Source organism: Bos mutus, chromosome 3 (assembly GCF_027580195.1).
Source record: "Bos mutus isolate GX-2022 chromosome 3, NWIPB_WYAK_1.1, whole genome shotgun sequence".
Lineage (NCBI taxonomy): Eukaryota > Metazoa > Chordata > Mammalia > Artiodactyla > Bovidae > Bos > Bos mutus.
This window is the reverse complement of record NC_091619.1, coordinates 65,071,293-65,098,408: the sequence shown is the minus strand read 5'-3', so window position 1 is coordinate 65,098,408 and position 27,116 is coordinate 65,071,293. Positions and strand designations below refer to the sequence as shown.

The window sequence follows — 27,116 nt, the reverse complement described above, 5'->3', positions numbered from 1 at the left end:
ATTTTTCCCACTTGCAGGGACTAAGGTGATCCAAGGGCTGGAAGAAAAGCTCATCAGGTTCTCAGGAAGTGAGCAAACTCAGCCCTTCTTTTTCTGGAACCCTTTGCTCTACTCCCACTGAATTTTGCTCCTGTTCCTTCCTCCTCAGTCACTGTTGCACACCCCTCAACCACTGCTCCTCCTGGACAACCCTTATTCACCCTCATAGTCTGGGCTCACAAACTAGTTCCTTGTGAAGAATCCTACCTCATCACCTCCTCCACTACTAGTCAGAATTAGTAGCTTTTTCCTTTTGGTCTCTGAACCTTGCTGTTGTCAAGTTAATCTCCTCTACAAGATCACTGTCTTCTTAAGGGTAGAGACAGTGTCTAGATATCTGTTATCAAACCAAACTTGGGTCTGCTGCCCCCAGTGCAGTAAAGCCAATCTACCAACACTGGTTTGTGGTGAAGGAAAGTGCCATGTTATTTGCAAGGTGATAAACAAGGAGTTCAGGACAGGTAGTGCTCAAAAAGTCAAACTCCTCTATGGGTTTCAGCCAAGCATTTTTAAAGTCCAGATGAGGGAGGGGCATCCCAGCATATGTGATCAACTCATCCCCAGTTCTCTGATTGGTTGATGGTGAGGTAACTGGGTGATGTTACAGTGGTTAACATTATCAATCCTTAGGCAACAGTAGGTCTGGGGGCTACATGCTCACAATCATCAAGTAGTTAATTTCTTCCATTTGGTGGTGATTTTAGCATCTGTAAAACAACTCAGGAAATGTGCATCAGATACTAATATTTAGGTACTTCAGAGAGAAGCCAGAGCAGAGGATAAGGAGGAAGGGTCTGTCTTGGGAAGGCCCTGTAGGATCCTGCCCAGTTACAGCTACATTTTCCATCTGCAGACCAGACAGTGCCTGGCAGATGGGAAGAGTTAAAAATATTGGAGAATTTAATATAATCACAAGGACAATATGGAAACCTCATGGGAGAGAGTTTACTTTAGAAACATGCACAGACAACCTCCATCCATCAGGTAACATTTGTTTTCCTAATCTTAGGTTCAAGTGACCTTGATCCTTCGATGATGTTGGACACTGGAGAGCTCATTGATACGGGATCTGATTATGAAGATCAGGTAATTAAAATCTAAAAATATTTGTCTATTTAAATGTTTTTAATTTTGGTCTTTATAAGTGTTTCATGAAAATTAGAATTACAAATCATTCTGTGAAATGATTACACATAACTAATAATCTGTTCCATGATAAATCATACAGCTTTTATTCATTAACTTTGGCCCTCTAACCCTCTTTTATCCACAGATTCAAAGTGGCAATTAATTAAGGGAAGATCTGTGGTCAGAAGTCATATGAGCTAGAAGTAAGGCTACGCGAGGTTCTCTTGCCCAAGAATTTGTCTGTATGTCATTCTTCCCAATGATAAGCCCAGTATTTACTAACCACTGCCTACAGACTCGGGGCCCTGCTTTCTTTTTCTAACCTTTAAAAGGGACTGCTGACCAAGGACAACACAGCCAAGAAGTCACATATATTTTCTATTTGGATAAGAAATTTATCTGGGTCATTTTTTTCTCAGCACAAGAACTCTTCTTCCTGCCCTGTTTTAATGATCCAAAATAGTTGGCAAATGATCTGACTCTCTAATTAGGCCTTATTTTTTAAAAATCATCTTGTCTGAAACTTCATCCACCTCTCACCAATGCTCTTCTGCAGTGGCTGAAAGCCAAGTGGGCATGTTCTCCTGGATTTTCCCCCCATTTTCAACTAATACATGTCACAAATTAATGAAATAGATCTGACCAGTGTCCAAATGTAATGGCTGTTTCTCTGTTTCACATACGTATTCAGAAACTATTTTCACAGGCTTTAAGTTTCTTCCCTTACATCACAAAGCAAGGAGACGATATTGACAAGTATTTAAAATATCTTTTAGCGTTTATTAAGCACTTCATACATACTAAACATTGGGCTAAATTCCTTAACTTGATTATCTCGCTAATTCCCCACAACATCTCTAGGAAATAGGAATTACTATCTTTATTTCATAGATAAGAGAATTAAGACTCCAAGAGTAATTTGCATGCAGTTACACAAATAGTTTCACAGTGGAGCTTGTGAACTCAGGGCAGTTTCCCTAAACCTGCACTCTGCCACCCGCCATCCTCAGTCTCCAAAGACAGGCCATTCAGTGATGAATTTTTGGAGCCTTTTAAGTTGCTAACTCTTAAGATCTCAGCAGAGGCAAATGCCAAACAACCACTATAAAAAGTGAGCTCACCATCTAAAGTTATACACCGCACCAAGAAATGAACCATAGCATGAAATCCAGCTGATTAAACAAATGAAGGGTTCACACCCCAAGGACTAGACAGAACAGAAAAATCTGAAAGAAATCTTAATCAAGGAATATTTAAAATGTCCAAAGAGCTAAAGGGAAGATTAGAAGTCTTGAAACAAGTATGGGAAAGAATGGAAAGCAAGAGGCAAGAAGGAATAGTGAGGAAGAAATAGAAATTCTAGGCACAAAAAAATATTGTCATTGCAATAAAAATTCAATGAACAGGTTGTAGACTAGACACAGCTAAAAAGAGACAATGCTAGAGCTGAGGAAATTTCCTTAGAATAAAACAAAGAGCTAAAAGAGAGTTCTGCTTGTCAAAGAAAGAACTTGGGAGACACTGAGGATGGAATGATTGGGTCAACATGTTCTAAAAGGAGTTCCAGAAGGAGGATAGAGTGGAGGGAGTAGAGCTTCGTGTTAACAGACAATGGTTGAGAATTGTACAGAGATGAGAAAAGACAAGTCCCCAGATTGAAGGAGCACATTGTATCCTGAACAGGAAAAAAAGAATAACCCTCACTATTCTTTTTTCATTTAGCAAATATCCATAGAGCACCTACTATGTGCCAGGTACTATTTCAGCACATCTAATCGTATAAAACAGACAAGGAGCGTCCATCCAGGTGGGAAAGATAGTATACAAGAAACATGTTAGTAAATTAGTAAATATCCTAGATTGATATGTGCTATGAGAAGGAAAAAAAAAATAGAACAAGGTAGGAAGGTCAGGAATGCTGGAGTAGGGACAGATTACAGTATTAACTAGGATAGTCAATATTAACTAGGATGGTCTCATTAAACAGGTGAGATTTGAGCAAAGACTTGGCATATAATGTAAAACATAGAGAACACAAAATACTAAGGACAAAAATAAAATAGTAAAAGTGAAAAGGCATTACCTAATAGCAGTTTGAGGGGGAGGGGCAACAGATACAATAAATTGGGTGCTTGCCTTTTCTGAGTACCTCCAATAAGTCAGATGCTATGTTTTATGGTTTACATACATCATTGCTAATCTTTCCAATAACTTAAGAAGGTAGCTCTGTTAAACTAAAACTCAGAGAGCTTAACTGACTTCCCAAGACCACACAACTAACGAGCAGTAGAGTCAGGAATCAAACTATGATCAGTCTGGCACCAAAAGCTAGTTTATGCTTTCACATTCCAAATAAAGCCATTATCAAAGTCACTGACAATCCATTGCCAATTCCAGTTAATGCTTTTTCATTATCTTTCTTGACCTTTGCTGCCTTTGATCCACTCCTGTGACAGTAGTGCAAAAGCAGCCACAACTCTACTTAAACAAAAGTGTGGCTGTGTTCCAGTAAAACTTTATTTATGGTCACTGAAATTTGAATTCCACATATTTTCTTGTGATTTATTTTGACTATTTGAAAATGTAAAACCCATTCTTAACCAAGACACTGTTTACAGTCAGCAGAGTGGATTTAGCCTGTGGCCATAGGTTGCTGTGGAGAAGGAAATGGCAACCCACTCAAGTATTCTTGCCTGGAAAATCCTGTGGACGGAGGAGCCTGGTGGGCTGCTGTCCATAGGGTCACACAGAGTTGGTCATGATTTAAGCGACTTAGCATGCATGCATGCATTGGAGAAGGAAATGGCAACCCACTCAAGTATTCTTGCCTGGAGAATCCCAGGGACGGGGAAGCTTGGAGGGCTGCTGTCTATGGGGTCACGCAGAGTCTGACACTACTGAAGCGACTTAGCAGCAGCAGCATTGCTGACCATGACTATAAACCATCTCCACTTCTTGATACTGTCCTACTAGCTTCTAACATTTCTATAGTATTTAATACTATTCTAAATGCTTCACATTTATTACATTTTATCCTGAGACAGTTACATGAGATTGATATCATTATCCCAATTTCACTCATAAGGAAACTGTAGCCCAGAGGAATTCAGAAGTTTACTTAAAGTCACACACCTGGCAAGAGGTAAAGACAGAATTCCAACACAGCTGTCCAACTGCAGAGCCAGGATCAGGAAAGATAGGTGAGGCTCTGCTATAGTAACAAATAAAACTCAAGGGACTTCGCTGGTGATCCAATGGTTGAGACTCCATGCTTCCACAGCAAGGGGCATGGGCTCAGCCTCTGGTCAGGGAACTAAGATTCAGCATGCCATAAATTTTTTTTTTTTTTTTTGTAAAAAGGAAAGAATAGCAAACTAATGGAGCTTACCTTCTTAAAACAAAAACAAAAACCATCAAAATTTGAGTGTTTTCCTTCCAGAGAGACATCCGAAGGGACCACGGATTAGAAGGGGGTGGAAACCTGCTCTTAATTGCGTATTTCTTCCTCCCACGATCATGAGACATCCCCTGTCACTGACTCTGCCTATGTCTAAGGAAGCTGAAAAACGGAGCTTACTTAAGTGTTTAGTGAGTGCCAAGCCAGCCTGGACTGCAAAGCTCTTGCCCCCACTGTTCTCTCTCTCACACTCCTCTCACTTCTTGGTCCACTCTTTCTTGGTTTTCTTGTGAACACTGCTCTGTTGGTGCATTACTTCAACGTGAGCATCTCTGGTATCCTGGCAAAGAGAACCTTGGCTCCTCACTGCACACGTTATCCTTTGAGCAGCTTGACCACAGGCATGATTTCAGCTTCATTCAGAGTCCCCTGGTGAGCTTCCAACGCCTACGTCTGCCTGCTAAACAGCACTGGTTGGATTTCCCACGTGCATCTCACACTCAGAACGTCCAAAACTGAACTCACTGTCTTCCCCCACAAAATCTGTTCTTCCTTCTGTTTCCCCTATTTCTGTGAATGGTACCACCACCCTCCCAGCTGCCCAAGCCAGAGACAAGGGCGTCTTCCTAGTCTCCTTCCTTTTTCTCCCTCCCTACATCAGGGTGATCAGAAAGCTGGTCAGCCGGTGTGTTTTCCTGTGCAGACATCACTCCTTCCCTCTCCAGTTCCTCTGCCACTGCCCTGGTTCACACCCTCACCCTTCTTCCCCAGGACCGCTGAGACAGTGTCCGAACCAGTCTCCCTTCCCTAGGCTCCTCACCCACGAAAATCATCTTGCTTAAAAGCCAAGTCAGTCAGCATATCTCACTGCTTAAAACTCTTCATGGCTCTTCATTGATGTCAGAATTAAATCAGAACTCTTATCAGTATACATGGGAACTTTCAAATTAGCCTGACCATCACCTCCTTCCCCAAACTCATCCCTTGCCAATCACCAAAACACACTGCATGTGCCAGCCACACCAAGCCATTTGCAGTGCCCCTAAGTGGGGGCTGTGCTTTGTGAGGTCTCTTTCTTCTATGTGCAAGCTTCTGCAGCCCATCACCCCCGTGCTGGCTAACCTCTACTCATGGTCCATCAGGACCACACTCCTCCTTGAGGAAGCCCTTCTCCTTCCATGTCAGGTTCACCTTCTTGGGGGACCCACGAGCCCCTGTGTTCTAATATCCTTTTGCATTGTGTTCTGCTCTCCTGTCACTCAACCAATACACAATAGTGCTCAAAAAATGTCCATTTTTTGAAAAGTCAAAAAAATGATTTCTAGTTTTTCTACTTCAAGTGTTGAAAGGAAAAAAAAAAAAAAGCCTAGGCTTTAGTATCCTGTGAAATTATCCTCCAAAAATGAAAGAGAAATAAAAACTATCTCAGACAGAATTTGAGGCAATTTGTTACCAGTAGATCTGCCTTGCAAGAAATGCTAAAAAGAAGTTCTTTAGAGAGAAAGAAAATAATATAGGTCAGAAATTCAGATCTACATAAAGAAAGGAAAAGTATCAGAGAATGAATAAGTGAAAGTAAAATAAAAACTTATTTTTCTTATTCTTAATTGATCTAACAGATAATGACATGTTAAAAACAATAATAGCCACAGTGTATTTTATTATGTATGTTTGTGTATTAGTGAAATGATGACAACAAAGGATGGAAGGGAGGAATGAGGAATATTTTGTTATTATAAGGTACTTGTACTGTCTGCTTATTTGAAAGTGGATTTGGATTAGTTTAAATGGCTATTGCAAATTCTAGAGCAACCACCTTTTTAAAAAAAAGTTTAAAAAGAAACATAATTTATATGTTAAGGAAGGAGAGAAAATGGAATCATATAAAATACTTAACTAAAGATACAAAGGCAGAAAAAGTTTGGAGATTAAAAGAAGAAGCAAAGAACATGGGCAATAAATAGAAAATAGTAACAAATGCTAGATGATAATCCAGCTATATCAGCAGACACTTTAAATATCAGTGATCTAAATACTCCAATTAAAAGACAGAGATTTTCAAAATCGATCAAAAAAAGACCCAACCACATGCTGTCTTCGTCATTATTGTTCAGTCACTAAGTCATGTCTGACTCTACTACATCCCCACAGACTGTAGCCCGCCAGGTTCCTCTGTCCATGGAATTTTCCAGGCAAGCGTACTGGAGTGGGTTGCCATTTCCTTCTCCAGGGGATATTCCCAACCAAAGGACCAAACCCGCGTCTCCTTTATTGCAGGCAGATTCTAAATTTACCGCTGAGCCACAGGGAAGCCCACATGCTATCTGCAAGAAACTTATCTTAAATATAAAGGTGCATATAGATTAACAAAAAGGAATAGAGAAAGATGTATATTGTTAGCACTAAATAAAAGAAAGCAAAAATAGCTATATTAATTTCAGACAGGGCAAATTTCAAAGCAAGAAAAGTTATCAGGGATAAAGAAGAGTGGTACATGATGATAATGGGGTCAATACTCCAAGAAGATGTAACCAATTCATAGTGTATATGCTGCTAACAACAGAGTGTTTCTAGACTCATCATTTGCCCAAGCCTTTGGTCCCATTCTTTCCATCTGCTCTAGAACTTTGCTCCATTAACTGGTACTGCTTTGTCTTTCTAAAAGCTCTCATCTTCAGAGTATCTTTTTTATCTATCTACCAACCCACCCCTCACCCCCACTTCGAAGAAAGAAGGCCATTAACATTGCCAAATGTCATAGAAAGGCCACATAGGATACTGTCTTTCCTCTACCCTTTCCTTCAGCACTAAATCTGGCAAAAGAGAAGTCAGCTCCCCTGCTTCTACGCTCTCACCTCCCATTCTGTCCTATAAGCCAGCTTCTGCCTATTTGTTCCCCTAAGAGAGCTTTAGAAGTCATCTCATTACTGCCAAGTCAGGAGAACATTTCCTAGTTCCTACAATGTCTGGGGCTCAAGACACTAGCTTGCATTTCTGCTTTCTCAAAACACTTGGGTGCCTTGGTTTAATACCACCTCTGTGGCCATTATTTCTTTACCTCCTTCTCCCAGCATGGTTTTTCTTACTCTGCCCTCCCTTTAAAATAGTATGTTCACCCAGTTCCTTTTTTCATTGTTTGTTTAATGCCAGCTTTCAAGGAAGGAAGAATATGTTTAACACTGTTACATAGTCATTCTGTTTAAAAACCATCCAGATGACTTAAAGGCTGTGTCAGGAGTGGGAGGGTCCCTCTTCTCACACCACACAACTGCTTCAGCTAAGCCCATGACTTCACCTTTTTTAATTTACTTATTCATTCAACTCATATAGAGAATATTTGATGTGCCAGACTCTTATGTGAGTTACTGAAAATATACAGTGAGCAAAAGAAGATACCGTTCCTACTCTCATTGCTCTTACAGGTAAAAATAGATAATAGAATAATCACATAAGTAGAAAATCAAAACTATGCTAAGTGTTTGGGAGAAGTACATAGTGCCATGTGTGTGATCAGTGGGATTTATCCCAGGGATGCAAGAATTTTTCAGTATCCACAAACCAATCAGTGTGACACACCACATCAACAAGTTGAAAAATGAAAATTATATGATCATCTCAATAGATGCAGGAAAAGCTTTTGACAAAATTCAACAGCCATTTATGATAAAAAAAAAAACCTCTTCAGAAAGTGGGCACAGAGGGAAACTACCTCAACATAATAAAGGTCATATATGACAAACCTACAGTTAACATCATACTGAACTGTGAAAAGCTGAAAACATTTCCTCTAAGATCAGGAACACGACAAGAATGTCCACTCTTATCACTTTTATTCAATATAGTTTTGGAAGTCCTAAACATAGCAGTCAGAGACAAAAAGAGAAGTAAATGGAATCCAAACTGAAAAAGAAGTAAAACTTTTATTGTTTGCAGATGACATGATACTATACATAGAATATCCTCAAGATGCTACCAGAACACTAGGAGAGCTCATCAATGAATTGCTCAAGCTGCAGAATACAAAACTAATACAAAGAAATCTTTTGCATTTCTATACACTAACAATGAAAGATCAGAAAGAGTAATTAAGGAAACAATCCCATTTACCATCACATCAAAAAGAATAAAATACCTAGGAAAAAAACTACCTAAGGAGGCGAAAGACTTAGAAAATGATAAGACACTGATGAAGGAAATAAAAGATGACACAAACAGATGGAGAGATATATCATGTTCTTGGTTGGAAGAATCAATATTGTCAAAATGATTATACTACACAAGGCAATCTACAGATTCAGTGCAATCCCTATCAAATTACCACTGGCATTTTTCACAGAACTAAAATTAAAAAATCTTAAAATTGTATGGAGACACAAATTGACCCCAAAAAGCCAAGGCAATCTTGAGAAAGAAAAACTGAGCTGGAAGAATCAGCTCCCTGACTTTGGACTATACTACAAATCTACAGTCATCAAAACAGTATGGTACTGGCACAAAAAACAGGAATATAGGTCAATCAGATCAGATCAGATCAGTCGCTCAGTCGTGTCCGACTCTTTGCGACCCCATGAAGCGCAGCACGCCAGGCCTCCCTGTCCATCACCAACTCCCGGAGTTCACCCAGACTCACGTCCATCAAGTCAGTGATGCCATCCAGCCATATCATCCTCTGTAGTCCCCTTCTCCTCCTGCCTCCAATCCCTCCCAGCATCAGAGTCTTTTCCAATGAGTCAACTCTTCGCATGAGGTGGCCAAAGTACTGGAGTTTCAGCTTGAGCATCATTCCTTCCAAAGAAATCCCAGGGCTGATCTCTTTCAGAATGGATTGGTTGGATCTCCTTGCAGTCCAAGGGACTCTCAAGAGTCTTCTCCAACACTACAGTTCAAAAGCATCAATTCTTCGGCACTCAGCCTTCTTCACAGTCCAACTCTCACATCCATACATGACCACTGGAAAAATCATAGCCTTGACTAGACGGATCTTTGTTGGCAAAGGAATGTCTCTGCTTTTGAATATGCTATCTAGGTTGGTCATAACTTTCCTTCCAAGGAGTAAGCGTCTTTTAATTTCATGGCTGCAGTCACCATCTGTAGTGATTTTGGAGTCCAGAAAAATAAAGTCTGACACGGTTTCCACTGTTTCCCCATCTATTTCCCATGAAGTGGTGGGACTGGATGCCGTGATCTTCATTTTCTGAATGTTGAGCTTTAAGCCAACTTTTTCACTCTCCACTTTCACTTTCATCAAGAGGCTTTTGAGTTCCTCTTCACTTTCTGCCATAAGGGTGGTGTTATCTGCGTATCTGAGGTTATTGGTATTTCTCCCTGCAATTTTGATTCCAGTTTGTGTTTCTTCCAGTCCAGCATTTCTCATGATGTACTCTGCATATAAGTTAAATAAGCAGGGTGACAATATACAGCCTTGATGAACTCCTTTTCTTATTTGGAACCAGTCTGTTGTTCCATGTCCAGTTCTAACTGTTGCTTCCTGACCTGCATACAGATTGCTCAAGAGGCAGATCAGGTGGCCTGGTATTCCCATCTCGAAGAATTTTCCACAGTTTATTGTGATCCACACAGTCAAAGGCTTTGGCATAGTCAATAAAGCAGAAGTAGATGTTTTTCTGGAACTCTCTTGCTTTTTCCATGATCCAGCGGATGTTGGCAATTTGATCTCTGGTTCCTCTGCCTTTTCTAAAACTAGCTTGAACATCAGGAAGTTCACGGTTCACATATTGCTGAAGCCTGGCTTGGAGAATTTTGAGCATTACTTTACTAGCGTGTGAGATGAGTGCAATTGTGCGGTAGTTTGAGCATTCTTTGGCATTGCCTTTCTTTGGGATTGGAATGAAAACTGACTTTTCCAGTCCTGTGGCCACTGCTGAGTTTTCCAAATTTGCTGGCATATTGAGTGCAGCACTTTCACAGCATCATCTTTCAGGATTTGAAATAGCTCAACTGGAATTCCATCACCTCCTAGCTTTGTTCGTAGTGATGCTTTCTAAGGCCCACTTGACTTCACATTCCAGGATGTCTGGCTCTAGGTCAGTGATCACACCATTGTGATTATCTGGGTCATGAAGATCTTTTTTGTGTAGTTCTTCTGTGCATTCTTGCCATCTCTTCTTAATATCTTCTGCTTCTGTTAGGTCCATAACATTTCTGTCCTTTATCGAGCTCATCTTTGCATGAAATGTTCCTTTGGTATCTCTGATTTTCTTGAAGAGATCCCTATTCTTTCCCATTCTGTTGTTTTCCTCTATTTCTTTGCATTGATTGCTGAGGAAGGCTTTCTTATCTCTTCTTGCTATTCTTTGGAACTCTGCATTCAGATATTTATATCTTTCTTAAAAATCCCAGAAATATTCCCCACACACCTATGGTCAATTAATGTCTGACATGGAAGGCAAGACCATGCAATGGAGAAAAGACAGTCTCTACAATAAATTTTACTAGGAAAACTGGAAGGCTATATGTTAAAAAGAATTAAATTTGAACATTTTTAATACCATACACAAAAATAAACTCAAACTGGATTAAAGATATAAATGTAAGATCAGAGACTATAAAACTCTTAGAGAAATACATAAGCAGAACACTCTTTGACATAAGTCACAGCAATATCTCTTTCAATTTGTCTCCTACTGACAAAGTTTCATATAGTCAAAACTGTGGTTTTTCCAGTGCCCATGTATGGATGTGAGAGTTGGACCATAAAGAAGGCTGAGTGCCAAAGAACTGATGCTTTTTAACTGTGGTGTTGGAGAAGACTCTTGGGAGTCCCTTGGACTGCAAGGAGGTTGAAACAGTCAATCCTAAAGGAAATCAATCCAGAATATTCATTGGAGGAACTTATGCTGAGGCTGAAGCTCTAATACTCTGGGCACCTAATGCGAAGGGCCGACTCATTTGAAAACATCCTGATGCTGGGAATGATTGAAAGCAGGATGAGAAGGGGATCACAGAGGACAAGATGTTTGGTTAATATCACCAATTCAATGGACATGAGTTTGAGTAAGCTCTGGGAGATGGTGAAGGACAGGGAAGCTTGGCGTGCTGCAGTCCATGGGGTTGAAAAGAGTCAGACACGGCTGAGGGGCTGAACAACAAAGAGTAATGGAAATAGAAACAAACTAAAAAAATGGAACCTAATTAAACTCAAAAACTTTTGCACAGCAAAATAAACCATTAAAAAAAAAAAACTGAGAAGACAACCCACAGAATGGGAGAAAATATTTGAAAATGATGTAAGCAACAATGGGTTAATCTCCAAAACTTACAAATAGCTCATGTGGCTCAATATCAAAAACACAAACAACCCAGTCAAAAAATGGACTAAAGTCCTAAATAGACATTTTTCCAAAGGAGGCTGGCCAAGAGGCACATGAAATGATTCTCAACATCACTAGTTATTAGAGAAATGCAAGTCAAAACTATGAGATAGCACCTCACACAAATCAGAATGGCCATCATCAAAAATTCTACAAACAATAAATGCTGGAGAGGGGGTCCAGCCCCAGCAGGATCCAGGGATACCCTCAGGAAGGACGGTGTCGGCGATAGAGATAACACGGGTCTTATAATGAACTGGAACCTGATGGCCTGGGGTCAAACGATAAGAGAATAAAGGAGAAAGAATAAAGAGAAAAAAGGAGGCTGATATTCCTTGGTTTACACAGAAAGCCAATAAAGCCCCTGGCACGGGACTTGCTCTGTTCACGGAGGCCACAGGCGCCCTCTCGGTGGGGTGAAGACGCAGGACACCCTCTCCCCTGGGTGAAGACGCAGGACGCCTTCCTGATTGGGTCTTAGAAGCCTGGGCAAAAAAGTGAACTCAGAGAGCCTCTGTGTTCCAAGGAATCTGCCTGAGAAAAAAGAGAGAGAGAGAAAGAAAGACAGACAAGAGAGAGAGAGAAAGAAAGACACAGAGACCAGAGCTCTGGTGAGGTGGGATCCACAGCTTTATTTTCAAAAGGAACTTTTATCCTCTGAGTTATACGTTTCTCAAAGTAAAAAATACAGAGTCAGCTCAACATTCCATCAATTTTACCTTTATCAAAACCAGGACATTTTCTGCACACCTTTTCATAAACAAAGGTCTTATGTTATGTCTGGCCCTGTGGCCTGTTAACATTTCATGACTCTTTTCTGATAAAGGTTGATCAGCCAGAAAACTTGTTTTCCCTTAAAGTGTTTTTTCTTTATTTCTCCCAGCCTCAGAAAGTACTAAATAAAGTTACATTCTCACAGAGCAAAGGTGCAGTGGGTCACAACAAAGAAAGAACTTATTAGCTCAAAGGTCTGATGTGGTTAATACCAAGGCTACTACTTGTTTTTCTTACATTCCAACTACATTAACTAACGCACTCCCAGTTGCACAATGGATAAGGGATATGGGAACTTGGCAGCAAGCATTGGCCCAATAATGAAGCCCTTCACCAGTACTATCTATTCTAATAATTTTTCATCCCTCAAAGGGCTCTACACTCATTAGAACTTTTAGAATGTTTAGGCTTCCCGTGCCTTTCATGGATGAGGAGTTGTGAGCAATTATGTGCGTTAGTTGCAAGGGTATGGATAAACCTGCCAAGCAAGCTAAAATGCTAACAGAGGGGTTAGAATTGAAATACTTTCAAGCCCAGGAGATTTATTAATTAGAACCCTAAATTGATTTTGTTCAGAGAAAGGTGGCCAGGGATAGCCCCCTACTAATGTCAAAAGAGTTGGTGAAAAGCATAATATAGTAAACAGTAGACAGACAGATTTTGGTTTTGGGGTAGGTGCTCGAGCAGGTCCAAGGAATCCCTCGAGTCCTGATCTGCTTTTGCCTGTCAGGTCCTCTCTGCATGACCTTTGTCATGGGTGGGACTTCCCGTGGTGGCTCCCGGCAAGATACTACCTCACACAAATCAGAATGGCCATCATCAAAAATTCTACAAACAATAAATGCTGGAGAGGGTGTGGAGAAAAGGGAACCCTTCTATACTGTTGGTGGGAATGTAAATTGGTACAGCCACTATGGAGAACAATATGGAGATTCCTTAAGAACTAAAAACAGAGCTCCTTATGATCCAGCCGTCCCACTCCTAGACATTTATCTGGAATAAAACACCATCCAGAAGAATACATGCACCCCAGTGTTCATTGCAGTTCTATTTACAATATCCAAGACACAGAAGCAACTTAAATGTTCATTGACAGATGAATGGATAAGGAAGTTGTGGTACATATATACAATGAGTATTACTCAGTCATAAAAAAAATGAAGTAATGCCATTTTCAGAAACGTGAATGGACCTGGAGATTATCATACTAAGTGAAGTAAGTCAGAGAAAGACAAATATAATATGATATCACTTATATGCTGAATCTAAAAAAAAAAGATACATTTGAAATTATTTACAAAACAGAAACAGACTCACACACAGAGAATAAACTTGGGGGAAGGGTTGGGAGAGGGGTGGATTGGGAGTTTAGGATTGACATGTACAAACTACACTTGAAATAGATAACCAAGGACTTCCCTGGTGACACAATGGAGAGGAATCCACCTGCCAGTGCAGGCGATGTGGGATCAATCCCTGCTCTGGGAAAATTCCACATGCCACAGAGCATGCACCACAACTACTGCAACTGTGCTCTAGAGCCTGTGATGAAGCCTGCATGCTTACAGCCCATGCTATGCAACAAGAGACCAGGACAATGAGAGCCCACGCATCGCGACAAAGAGTAGACCTGCTTACTGCAACTAGAGAAAGCCTGTATGCAACAATGAAGACCCAGTGTAACCAAATAAATAAATAATTTTAAATAATTAAATAGATAACCAGCAAGGACCCTACTGTATAACACAGGAAACTCTGCTCAATGCTCTGTAACAACCTAAATGGGAAAAGAATTTTAAGATGTATAAATATATATGTATAATGGAATCACTTTGCTGTACACCTGAAACAAATACAACATTGGTAATCAACTATACTTCAGTATAAAATAAACTTATAATATTAAGTAAATGGTGTAGCATGTAGATGTGGTCAGTAAGGTGAGGAGAAGCTTAGCAATGCTTGAGTTAAGATCTGAAAGATGAGCTAAGAGGTCCCAGGTATGTGTGAGAAAGTGAAAGAACTGGAAAGTTTGAGGAGTACAGGGGAATAGCCTGTATAAGCAGAAAGAAGCATGGCATCTGGAAGGCCAGTGTGACTAGATCGTAAAGGGGAAGTGGGTGTGAGATGAGCCTGCAGAGTGGGACTTTGTAGAGCACATGCTGGGCTGTGCTAAGTCGTTTCAGTCATGTCCGACTCTTTGCAATCCCGTGGACCATAGCCCACCAGCCTCCTCTGTCTATGGAATTCTCCAGGCAAGAATACTGGAGTGGGTTGTCATTTCCTTCTCCAGGGGATTGAACCGACCCAGTAATTGAACCTACATCTCTTATGTCTCCTGCCCTGGCAGCAGATTCTTTACCACTAGAGCGAGTAGGTGTTTTGATTTTATCCTAAGAGCAATTGAAGGAAGCACTAAAGAGTTGTTTTGTTTTGTCTGGGGTAGAGAAGGGCATGTTAACATTTTATGTGTTTTTTAAAAAAAGATTGTTCTCACTGCGATGTGAAGAACACTTTGGAGGAAGGCAAGAATGGATCTAGGAAGTCTAAGGGAATGCTCAGTGATCCAGACAAGAGATCACGAATGGTCCCTTACAGTGGGATACTGGAGGAGGTGGACAGAAAGCGATGAATCTAAGAAGCATTTGTCAGGTAAAATCAACAGGATTTCAGGTTGGGATGGATATGAGAGCCAAGGGGGAATGAGCTGTTGAAGATGATGCCTGCATTTTTAACTAGTACAGCTGGGTGGTGACTTTCACTGAGAAAAAACACTAAGAAAACACCAGTTCTATAAGGAAAGAGCATGAGTGTAATTTTAGTTAGATATGCTAAGTTTAAGTGCTTTGATGTACCCAAGTAGAGAATTCAAGTGAAGAATTAAAAACACAGGTATGGTGCTTAGAGGGAAAATCTGGGCTGGGCATATAAATTTGTGAGCTTCTGAATATAGGTAGAGCTTGAAACTAAGTGGAGATGAGATACTTAGAGAAAAAGAACAGAATTGAGAAGAGAAGAGGATCTAGAGCTGAGCAATGAGTAAATTGAAAGGCTGAGTAGGGGAAGTGAAGTGAAAGTCATTCAGTTGTGTTGGATTCTCTGAGACCCCAAAGACTGTAGCCTGCCAGGCTCCTCTGTCCATGGGATTCTCCAGGTAGGGCAAGAAGAGGCAGCAAAAAAGATGTGAAAAAAGTTGTTAATGAGACAGGAGCAAAATCAGCAGAATGTGGTCCTCTAAAAGCCAAAGAGAACAGTATTTCAAAGAGCAGAGAGTGTTAAATATTGATTCGAAGATTAAGAAAAGGGAGGATGGAAAATGGCCATTGTATATAGAAACCTGGAAGACACTGTTGGCCTTCCAAAGAGCTACTGGGGGAGGCTGTCTTGTTTGTTTGTAATAGAAGACACTTGAACGTGTTTAAAAACTCGGAGAATGGATCCACTCATTCATGAGCTGGAGAATAGACAAGAGAGGGGGAGCCTCCTCTGAATGCGGGCGGAACTAAAGCACAGGGTTTTAGAGCACAGATGGAGTGGAACTTGCCTGGTGGTCCCGTGGTTAAGACTCTGCACTCTCACCGCAGGTGGACCAGGTCAGTTCCTGGTGGGGGAACTAGATCCCACATGCTGCAGCTGAGAGTTCGAGTGCTGCAATGAAGTGCAACCATAAATAAATACATAAAAAATAAAATTTACAAAGAAAAAAAAAGCACAGGTGGAGAGACTGGTGTTAGAAGAGGGACCACATGCATGAATATCGATCAGATAGGAGTGTGGGTTTGAATGTTAAATGGTAGGACGTTGATGAGGCAAAACCATCTGTTAAGAGTCCACGATCTGAAGCAAGTAGAAGACTGAAATATTGTGTAATCCCTCAAAGAATGAATTAAGGAAACCTAACAAGATTGGACTCATATAGCATCTGACAGCCCATTAGACATTAGTGCCTGGAACTTTGTTTTGACCAAGTGATCCTCTTAACTTTCTCCATTTATTTAGCAAATGTTAGTTGGGTGTCCCAGAAGTGCCAGACACTCTTCTTGGCCCTAAAGATACAGAGGAAACTGTGGAACTCCCACAAGGCACAGGAATTGTCCATAGTTCACTTCATGCAATAATAGAGTTTTACCAAATTTATTGACACTAACAGATCAGAGCATTAGCAGTGTAAGAGATGGTGGACCAAGAATAGAAAGGGAAGTGGACAGATGACAGGGGGCAAAGCCCAGAAGAAGTGGAAGTACATTTGTCTTCTTTAAAAATATAACTCTATGTCACAAATTCAAACCAGCTCTTTATTAAAAAGAATAGTTGATCCTAGCAATCCTACAAGGATCATTTCAAATCCTGCTTCTTCTTCCTTCTCTAATAATTAGAGTAAACATTCATTTCTTGCCTATCCCACTGAACACCCAAAGCACTTGAGGTTTATATCCTGTCTTACACTTGATAAGTAATTTTGTATTTCACTATGCGCTGACTCACATTACTCCCTGCATGTCTCCTACATGCATCCATTATGAGAAAGAGCATGACTGTGGAGCCAGACAGACCTAGTTCAAATTCAGGAGCATACCTATGGGTGAGTTTCTTCATCTGTAAAAATGGGCATAATACCCCGAGGCTATTTGGATTAAAGAGATGATCTGTGTAAAAGCACCTGACACAGTAGGCCATGTGGGTCCCTGTCTTGTACTTCTTTTGTGTCTACTGTACTGCGGCAGGGACAGTGTCAAGACCAAAATAGACTTATGGACTAAAGTCACAATGCCACATTCCCTGGTCAGAACAAACAACAGACTTTAATGTGTGTGTGAATTTCAAAAAGAACTTCCATAGTTATATTCAGCTTCTAGATTAAGAAATATTGTACTAAGTCAAAACCTGTTAGGTTGTATGGGTAAAACTGTTTTAAAGTAGTGCCCTTTCTACAGATGAACCTCCTTCCAAAGCAGATACAGAGACACAGATGTAGAGAACAATCATGTGGACCCAAGGGGAAAAGGGAGAATGGGGTGAACTGGGCGATCGGGACTGACATGAACACCTACTGTGTGCTGTTGTGCTCAGTCACTTCAGTTGGGTCACCCTCCAGGCTCTTCTGTCCATGGGATTCTCCAGGCAAGAATGCTGGAGTGGGTTGCCATGCCCTCCTCCAGGGGATCTTCCCCACCCAGAAAGTGAACCCACATCTCTTATGCCTCCTGCATTTCAGGCGGGTTCTTTACCGCTAGTTCTACCTGGGAAGCCTGAAAACCTACTGTATAGCACAGGGAACTCTACTCAGTGCTCTGTGGTGAACTAAATGAGAAGGAAATCCAAAAAAGGAGGGAATATAAGTGTACGTACAGCTGATTCACTCTGCTGTACAGCAGAAATTAACACAACATTGTAAGGCAACTATACTCCAATTAAAAAAAAAATTTTAATAAAATAGTGCCATTCCCAAAGCAGTTTACTTTGGCAGCACAGCAGTGGTCATAATTTGATGATTTATCAAGTTGTAACTACAACCCTGAGCCCTGTTCTCATGGGAAAGTCAAGTTTTTGTGACAAGTCCTACAAGAACTGATTGAAGGTGGGAGTCTGGAATGGCAAGGTTTACCTCTCTGCTCTGCAGCAAGCACCTGTACTTGACAATGAATACTATTGGTGGCCTATTGGAAGGGTGAAAGCAGGGGTTTTGGAGAGGGAAAAGGAACAAGGTCATAAAGATGTGTCTAGCTTTCCCCATGGAGAAGGAAATGGCAACCCACTCCAGTACTCTTGTCTAGAGAATCCCGTGGTCAGAGGGCTGCACAGAGTCGGACACCACTGAAGCGACTTTGCATGCATGCATGCATTGGAGAAGGAAATGGCAACCTACTGCAGTATTCTTGCCTGGAGAATCCCAGGGAGAGAGAAGCCTGGTGGGCTGCTGTCTATGGGGTCGCACAGAGTCAGACACAACTGAAGCGACTTAGCAGTAGCAGCAACAGCAGCTTTCCCCAAAGACTAAATCAAAAATGTCTGCTTCAGGTTCAGACAGCCAGCCCTTCCTGACTGTCTCCATGGACCACAGACGGTCTGCAGCTAATTGATTCTGTAAGAAGAAAGACAAGTCCCATTTTCAAGCCTCTTCAATTGTATAAGGATGCATTTTCACCATTCTACATTGAAAAGTCGGGGATGTCCTTCATATTTTCGGTATAGATATTAAGCACTAAACAGAAGCATTGGGTCACTTAGGTTACCAATTCTGAAACAGGAGTTCAATATATTTCCACGCTCTGAGACATAAAAGTGAATGCCTCATCACAGGACTGAAGGAGAAATCTCTGCAGAAGGAAATAAGAACTGATAGAATCCCTTATTTCAAAGCAACAGGATCTATCCCAGGGGTAAAAACATATGAAGGATTGATCAGGAGAGACTGTTTTTCCCTTTTCAAAAGCCCTATTATTCTTATTAGACAGGTTTTTATAATTAATTTCATGTGCTCCTGTGACATCTTATTAACCGAAATTACCTCGAATGCCCTATCATTCTGAAGGCGAATAAAAATATTTGTGATAGCACAATAGTGCCTCTGCATGATAAAGGAAAGGAAATAGAATTCATGTGTGCTCCTCGTCTGACGTGCCTTGGAGCCTTAATGACAGGAAATTGTCACTAATGGGAAACCAAGTAACCTGGGAGTATAAGGTGTTTACAGAAGTAAGGGTGGGAACAGTGCCAAACCCTGAAAACCCGACCGAAGAGCAAACACAGGCCTACACAGACTTAAAGATCAGTGGCAAGAAAGGGGTGTGATGCGGTGATGAGGTTGCCCTTTGCTCCTTGGAGCTGGTTGCCAAGGAACGGAGTTACCATTGTCCACCTACTGATGAATTATGTTTTTTTCTGCGGGGTTTTGGGAATTTTTGTGTTAAATCCATTGTTTTGTTAGGAATGGTGATTGTGGCTAAGTAAGTAAAGGCCCCAAGCTTTGAGTCCCGGATGGGTTTGAGTTCTGGTTCTACCACTGAGTGGCTTTGGGATACTGACACATCCACTTACTTCTCTGAGCCTCAAGTTGCCAAATCTATAGAATGAAGAAAACAATGTGAAGATTAAAGAACTGATTTATGTCAAGCCATTCTATCAGATATGAAAGTGCTGAACCTGTAGTTATGCAAACATAAAGTCTTAACATGATGATTATTTACTGCAAGTTTCTTATACCCTCTTTTGAATGTAGATAGAAAATACTATATAGAACAACAGCTTTACTGTTCAGGAGTTTGGAAGGACCCTTCCCTTCAAAAATGCATGAAATAATAGCACAGATAGGAATAAAATAATAAAATAGTAAAAATTGACTTGGGATTCCAGTACCATCCTGAAAGCTTTCAGCAGACTTGCCTTACTTTTACCAGCTCTATTCCTGTTTCTGTCATAGCACTGGTCACATGTATTATGGCCACTTGTGTACATGTCTTTCTCCCCAGTAGATGATACCTAGGGACCTGGATAATGTCTACCTCACTATAATTCTTCAATTCTTGCATGATGCTTGACAAAGTGCATGCATGTGTGCACGCATGCTGTCACTTCAGTCGTGTCCGGCTCTTTTTGACTCTATAGACTACAGGCTCCCCTGTCCATGGACTTCTCTAGGCAAGAATACTAGAGTGGGTAGCCATGCGCTCCTCCAGGGGGTCTTCCGATCAAGGGATCGAATACATGTCTCCTGCATTGGCAGGCAGGTTCTTTACCACTAGTGCCGCTTGGGAAGCCCTGCTTGACAAAGTATAGGAGGGCAATTCCGAAATATTTTCTCCACGAACAGAATAAAGAAAATTCTCCAAGGGAAATATAATGAAGAAGTCTATCATTCTATAAACTATAAACAGAGAACAGGGATTAAAACAAATTTACATGCAATGATGAAATTCTTTAAAGCTATATGTTTTCAAAGGAAGATAGCCAGGATGCTGAGGTATCTAAAAACTATCAGATGAGAAGAGGTGGGAGGATCTGGAAACATCTAAGTGGAGAAGCACATCTTCCTGAGAGCATGGCCTGTCCACTCCATGGTGTGTGTGGTTTGTGGTCTGGTTAACAGCTATTTCCAATGCCTTGCACAGCACCTGACTCATGCTCAGTGAACAACTGTTTGGTGAAGAAATCCTGTCATCTATAAGGGACTGTATCATTAGACTTCTGTATTATCTATGTAAGAATCGTATCCTAGAGATGGAGATTACCAAGATGGAATTCAGATCTTTGTAGGAAGGAGTTTTCTAGCCATGGTTATCCACATGGATACCTCACTGATAATATTCAAACAAACTCTAGGTAGCCATTCTTCAGGGGTGCTAAAAAAAAAAAAAGATTTTTGTACTGGGTGGGAAAATGATATGCCTCCTAAGGTTTTTCCAGTGGTCATGTATGGATGTGAGAGCTGGACTATAAAGAAAGCTGAGTGCCAAAGAATTGATGCTTTTGAACTGTGGTGTTGGAGAAGACTCTTAAGAGTCCCTTGGACTGCAAGGAGATCCAACCAGTTCCATCCTAAAGGAGATCAGTCCTGAGTGTTCATTGGAAGAACTGATGTTGAAGCTGAAACTCCAGTACTTTGGCCACCTGATGCAAAGAGCTGACTCATTGGAAAAGACCCTGAGGCTGGAAAAGATTGAGGGCAGGAGGAGAAGGGACAACAGAGGATGGGATGGTTGGATGGCATCATCGACTCAATGGAGATGAGTTTGGGTAAACTCCGGAAGTTGGTGATGGACAGGGAGGCCTGGCATGCTGCAGTCCATGGGGTCTTAAAGAGTCGGACACAACTGAGCTACTGAACTGAACTAAAGGCCCTTTCCATCTCTGAGTCTGTTTGTTTAAGAAAAGGCCAAAGTGTGTGTGCGTATAACATCAACTCCCACCATCATTATCCTAGAAATATTTAAATATCATGCCCAATAGCCTGTTTCAGTAGCTAAAATCCTATCACTATGGAATCTAAAGGAAGAGTGATACTGTATCACTAGAAAGTCTCTCTCAATTTTTCATCATTAGCTTATATCATTTAATCTGATGTACCTAACTGCAGCTGAATAAAATTTCCATCGTCTTAGAACACTGTTAATTGTACAATCCTTCTCAGGCTTAATTTCAGATGAGGAAAATTGTATTATGAAATGTCAAAAATCACAGCAGTTTTCTTTTTCAATCCTATTAGAAGATGTAGAAATGGGCTTTCCTAATGGCTCAGATGGTAAGGAACCCAGCTGCAATGCAGGAGACCCAGGTTCGATCCCCGGGTTGGGAAGATCCCCTGGAGAAGGGAATAACAACCCACTCTGGTATTCTTTCCTGGAGAATCCCATGGACAGAGGAACCTGGTGGGCTATAGTCCATGGGGTCACAAAGAGTCGGACACGACTGAGTGACTAACACAACACAACAGAAACCTATTAACTCATTGTTAGCCATTGACCCTGAACCCAAATGAGCGAAGACTAAATGAGATAATATATACACAATACACTTAGAACAATAATAATACCTAAAATACATCCAGCACGATGGTAACTATTATTCAGTTATCTTAGCAACCCTACCTGTAGCCCCAAGTTGAGACAGAGATAGTAAGCAACTTTCCCCAAATGAGACAGCAGGAGAAGTGCTGAGTTCTAATACACTGCACCCTCACCAATGTCAGGACCTGCACTTCTAACCTCCACTCTCTCCTACTGAGGAGCTTGGTTTCTAGCCTTGCATTTATGAGAGATTTTTAGAGCAAGAACCTGGAGGAGGAATAATAATAGCTAAAATTTCTCGAGTGCTTTCTATGTTTCAAGCACTGTTCAGAGCACGTTACATGCATTAAGCCTTGCCACAGTCTTATGAGACTTTTTTTAAATTCCCATTTTACAGATATAGAACTAAGACCTGGAAAGGTTAAGTAGCAAGTCAAAGGTTCAAGACCCCAGGCAATCTGACATCACTGAGACTAAGTTTTAACCACCACACTGTGGTTCCACTGCAGGATAGCCCTTGAAGGGGACTTTGGAAAACAAGGAAACCGTGTCCAGTTCCAAGATCTAAAGGAAGGTAGAGTGTGGGGGTGATGAGGAACCAGAGACAGTGGCAGCCCATTTACCTATTGATGATTTTTCTAGAACTCCCCACGAAGTCAGGAGCAGGAATGGACCTAGAGAGGAACAGACAGGATGGACTTTCAAGAAGGCCACATGAGGCTAGGGGATGGGAATTTTGTTTGCTTGCCTTGTCTTGTCTTTGATTTAGAAGCTTGATGACTCATGAAAAACACTCTTGATTCTAAAAAGTGAACGTAACAACACTCCTTTTAAAATCACTTTGCTTTATAATTAATCTTGTCTAGAGGAAACCAGCAGAGAACGCAACCTAAAAAACTTGCAGTTTTTTACTGTATGTTCACAACCTTGAAGAAGATTCAGAGTTGACAGCTTTTTATTAAGTGTCAATTCTGTGCCAAGAGCTCTCATGATCTGGCTTAATCCTCACCACAGCCCTGGGAGGAAAGTATCATTATCCCCAAGGTCACACAACTAATAATGTCTTCACTCCTAGTTCTTCCCTTCCCAATAAGCTATGCTGCTACCCAGAATCTATAATAATAACCCCTGGAAAACTTCTTCTCACATATACACACACACACAAGCTAGCTTATATTTTAACCTAGTATTTGCCATCACAGGAGTTAGTGTCTTCACAGATTTAGAAAATGAGCAAGCCCTATAAACAGATGTCGAAGACTGTAAAAAATGTCAAGTCTGTGACTACTTCTCTTTCAGTGCATAAAATGCTTCCATTTCCTTGTTATTTTCTTAAATTTAGCACCTTTTTTCTTATTTAAAAAGGTAAAACTATAATACACACCAGGGAAAGTTTGGAAAATTACAATGAGTATAAAAAAGGAAATAAGCATTAATATTTTTAAATATTTCATTGATTACTAGATAGATATTTAATAAAGTTATAATCAAATTCTTTTCATTTAATAATATAGCCTTTCCCATGTTGACTCATTTTTGTAAAAAACATCTTTAATGACAATATAAAATAAATTTCTATGTGATTGTTTAATCTCTAAGTTGTGTCCAACTCTTTGCAACCCCATGGTCTGTAGCCACCAGGCTCCTCTGTCCATGAGATTTTCCAGCCAAGAATACTGGAGTGGGTTGCCATTTCCTTCTCCAAAGGATCTTCCCAACCCAAGGATCATACAACGTCTCCTGCATTGCAGGTGGGTTCTTTACCACTGAGCCACCAGGGAAGCTCCATAATTCTGTAAATGTACTATATTTATTTTCATCATTTCCCCCCTTACAGGTCACTTATTTTTCATCTTTTCAACTGTTATAAACACGCTGCCCTGACATCTCACATGGACTTTGCTCAAATACCGGGATTATTAGGCCAAAGAGTATTAAGGGTAGTATTGCAATATTTCCACTTCTTTTTATTTAGATATATTTCAGTGATAAAGCAAGGATTATTGATGAGACAAAAGGACTCTAAAGTGAAAGATATTTAGATAAGGCTGTTTATCTAAATTGTATGAAATAAGAACTGTAAAACTCTGTCTACTTTAGTCCCACATGACTCAGGATGCAGAGCGTACATTAAATAATAAAATATCTGCAGTCCATTGATCAGTAAACCTGTCCCCCAAGATGCCAGTCACCCTTGAGGCCAGGCTAGGTGGAGCCTCTGGGACATGCAGCAGAATCCTCCCAGGATTTTCCTTGCAAACAAGTCCGCAATCAACCCTTAATTTCACAAGCAGTTACTGAGTTTCTTTAAGCCTGGCTGTGTTCTGGTGCTTCCATGGCCTTCTTCCTTTCTCTAGAAACAGTATTAATCAAAACATCCAAGAGTTTTTGTCATTTCCAAGCACATAGGCTTTCTTAATACTTAAAGCTAGTTCTCAGAACATCTCCATTAATCTTATGTTTCATTTGATCTCTTTGTTATCTATAGAGAAAAACATGTTTTTAAAAGAATGAAGTTTATAAAAGCAGAACTAGGAAACAAAAGTAAATCAATTTTTAGAAGATCTGTAAGACAGACTAAAAGCTATAAAGATAACAACAAATACCGCTTACCCAGTTTCCAGCTTAAGAAATAAAACATGACAAACAACTGAAGCCCTCTGTGCCTCCCCCCAAGTCACATTCCCCTAGTTCTTTCCAGAAGTGTCTACTATTCTAAGGAGTTCATCTTTCAGTGTCATATCTTTTCGCCTTTTCATACTATTCATGGGGTTCTCAAGGCAAGAATACTGAAGTGGTTTGCCATTCCCTTCTCCAGCGGACCATGTTTTGTCAGAACTCTCTACTATGACCCGTCTGTCTTGGGTGACCCTACACAGCATGGCTCATAGTTTCATTGAGTTAGACAAGGCTGGTGGTCCATGTGATTAGTATGGTTAGTTTTCTGTGATTGTGATTTTCATTCTGTCTGCCCTCTGGTGAATAAGGATAAGAGGCTTATGGAAGCTTCCTGATGGTTGGATGGCATCACCAACTCGATGATATGAGTTTGAGCAAGCTCCAGTAGTTAGCGATGGACAGGGAAGTCTGGCTTGCTGCAGTCCGTGAGGTTGCAAAGAGTCAGACATGACTGAGTGACTGAACTGAACTGAATTACTCTTCTGAATTCAGTCTCTATCAATCCCACATCTGTCTATATTTCTATGCTATATGCAGCTATGTCTCTAGAATATAGGTTCCAGGAAACCAGCACTTGGCTTTATTCGTTGCCATATCACCAGCACTTAAATCTATGCCTCGCACAGGGTAGCTAGTCAACAAGTATTTACTGTATGTAAAATAGAGGGCTTTGCAGATGGCTCAGTGGGTAAAGAGTCTGCCTGCAACACAGGAGATTCAGGAGACATGGGTTCGGTCTCTGGGTGGGGAAAATCCCCTGGAGGAGGGCATGGCAACCCACTCCAGCATTCTTGCCTGGAGATTCCCATGGACAGAGGAGCCTGGTAGGCTACAGTCCACAGGGTGGCAAAGAGTTGGACACATCTGAAATGACTGAGCACATGTAAAACAGAGTATATGTTCCCAAGCAATGTAGGGTTTTTTCCCCTAATGTTTCCAGCCCTTATAAGTTGTTCTTTATTGTACATATCTTTTTCAGTCGATGCTGATAATATAACTGTGCTTCGTTCAGTTTTACTGCCAGTTAACGAAGACTGTATCACGATATAGTTATCCATTCTTCCGACAGTGGCCATTTAGGTAGGTTCCAATTTTTTTTTCTGATTATACTGGGCCTTCATTGTGGTGCAAGGGCTTCTCATGTTGCCATGCACGGGCTCTCCAGTTGCAGCACACGGGTTTAGTTAGCCCACAACATGTGGGATCTTAGTTCCCCGACAAGGGGTGGAACCTAAGTCCCCTACACTGGAAGGTGAATTCTTTCCCACTGGACCAATAGGGCAGTCCTGTAGATTGTTTCTTGTTTTTAATTCTGTAAGTTTGGTGGAGTGAGCATCCTGGCACATTCTTATTCAATTGTGTAAGTTTCTCTATAATGAATAGCAGGGGAGAAAGTGGAAGGAGCCTGGCCCTTGTCTTTCCTAAGTCTCGTTCTCTTCCAAATCTCTGTGGGGGTGAATGGAAGTTGGGAGATCAACGCAGCCCTCTGGACATCACAAGTAATATAGAGCCAGTCAGCTAGCCAGTCTTTCAGTGGGTTTGTGCATCTTCAACTTTACTACACACTTCTAAATTGCACTCACTCAACTGATTCTTTTAAATATTTAAATGTAATAACTATATACCAAAAGTAATTAGATTTATGCCATTCTATCAGTAAGAAACTGTGTAAGCACAGTTTTGTTATACAAATCAACTCTAAAGTGCAAATGTTTTTAGAAACAATGGCACAGGTAAGGATTGTAGACTGCCTCCATGTAACATTTCTGCATTTTTTCTAAATCAAGCTCTGTCCTTGTAGTTTATGGAAGTTTCATTCTCAGTCATGTTATGAGGAGCCCCTTCTTCCTCTCCTTCAGGGCCTTACTAGAGTCTGAGAAGACTTACCCAGTCCAAAAAGTAAGAGGCTTCCGGTTTTCACCTCTTCATGGTCTTTATGAGATGGTTTATTGTTCACACCTGAGTGACCCACTCAAAAGTGGACCACTCCACTCACAGCAGGCACAGTACTGGGACCAGCTGCAGTATTCGGGGAGTTGAGATCCCAGCCATTCACCTGCTAAACCCGCTTTTGGTCTTGGGGTTTCCTGGAACTGTTGGCATGGGAGTGAGTCAAGTTTCCTCCATTCACAAACTACAACTCTCTCTAATGCTGAAATAGTCTCTCTCTCATGGCTGGGAAAGGCAGTATTGGCCCATTTCTCTCTCCTCCAATAGAATAGAATTCCTATTCTAATGACACCCTTTCTTGGACAGTATTACTCC

General features: G+C 40.9%; 1 protein-coding gene across 2 annotated transcripts in view; it reads left to right on the top strand.

Annotated features, from left to right (window-relative positions):
* AK5 (adenylate kinase 5) overlaps window positions 1–27,116 on the top strand; it is a 259,170-nt gene that overhangs the window by 135,602 nt on the left and 96,452 nt on the right. For both annotated transcript variants that reach the window (XM_070367844.1, XM_005896804.2), the window contains exon 8: window positions 1,049–1,125. In XM_070367844.1, the coding sequence (XP_070223945.1) occupies window positions 1,049–1,125 (77 nt within the window). The remainder of the gene's footprint in view (window positions 1–1,048; window positions 1,126–27,116) is intronic.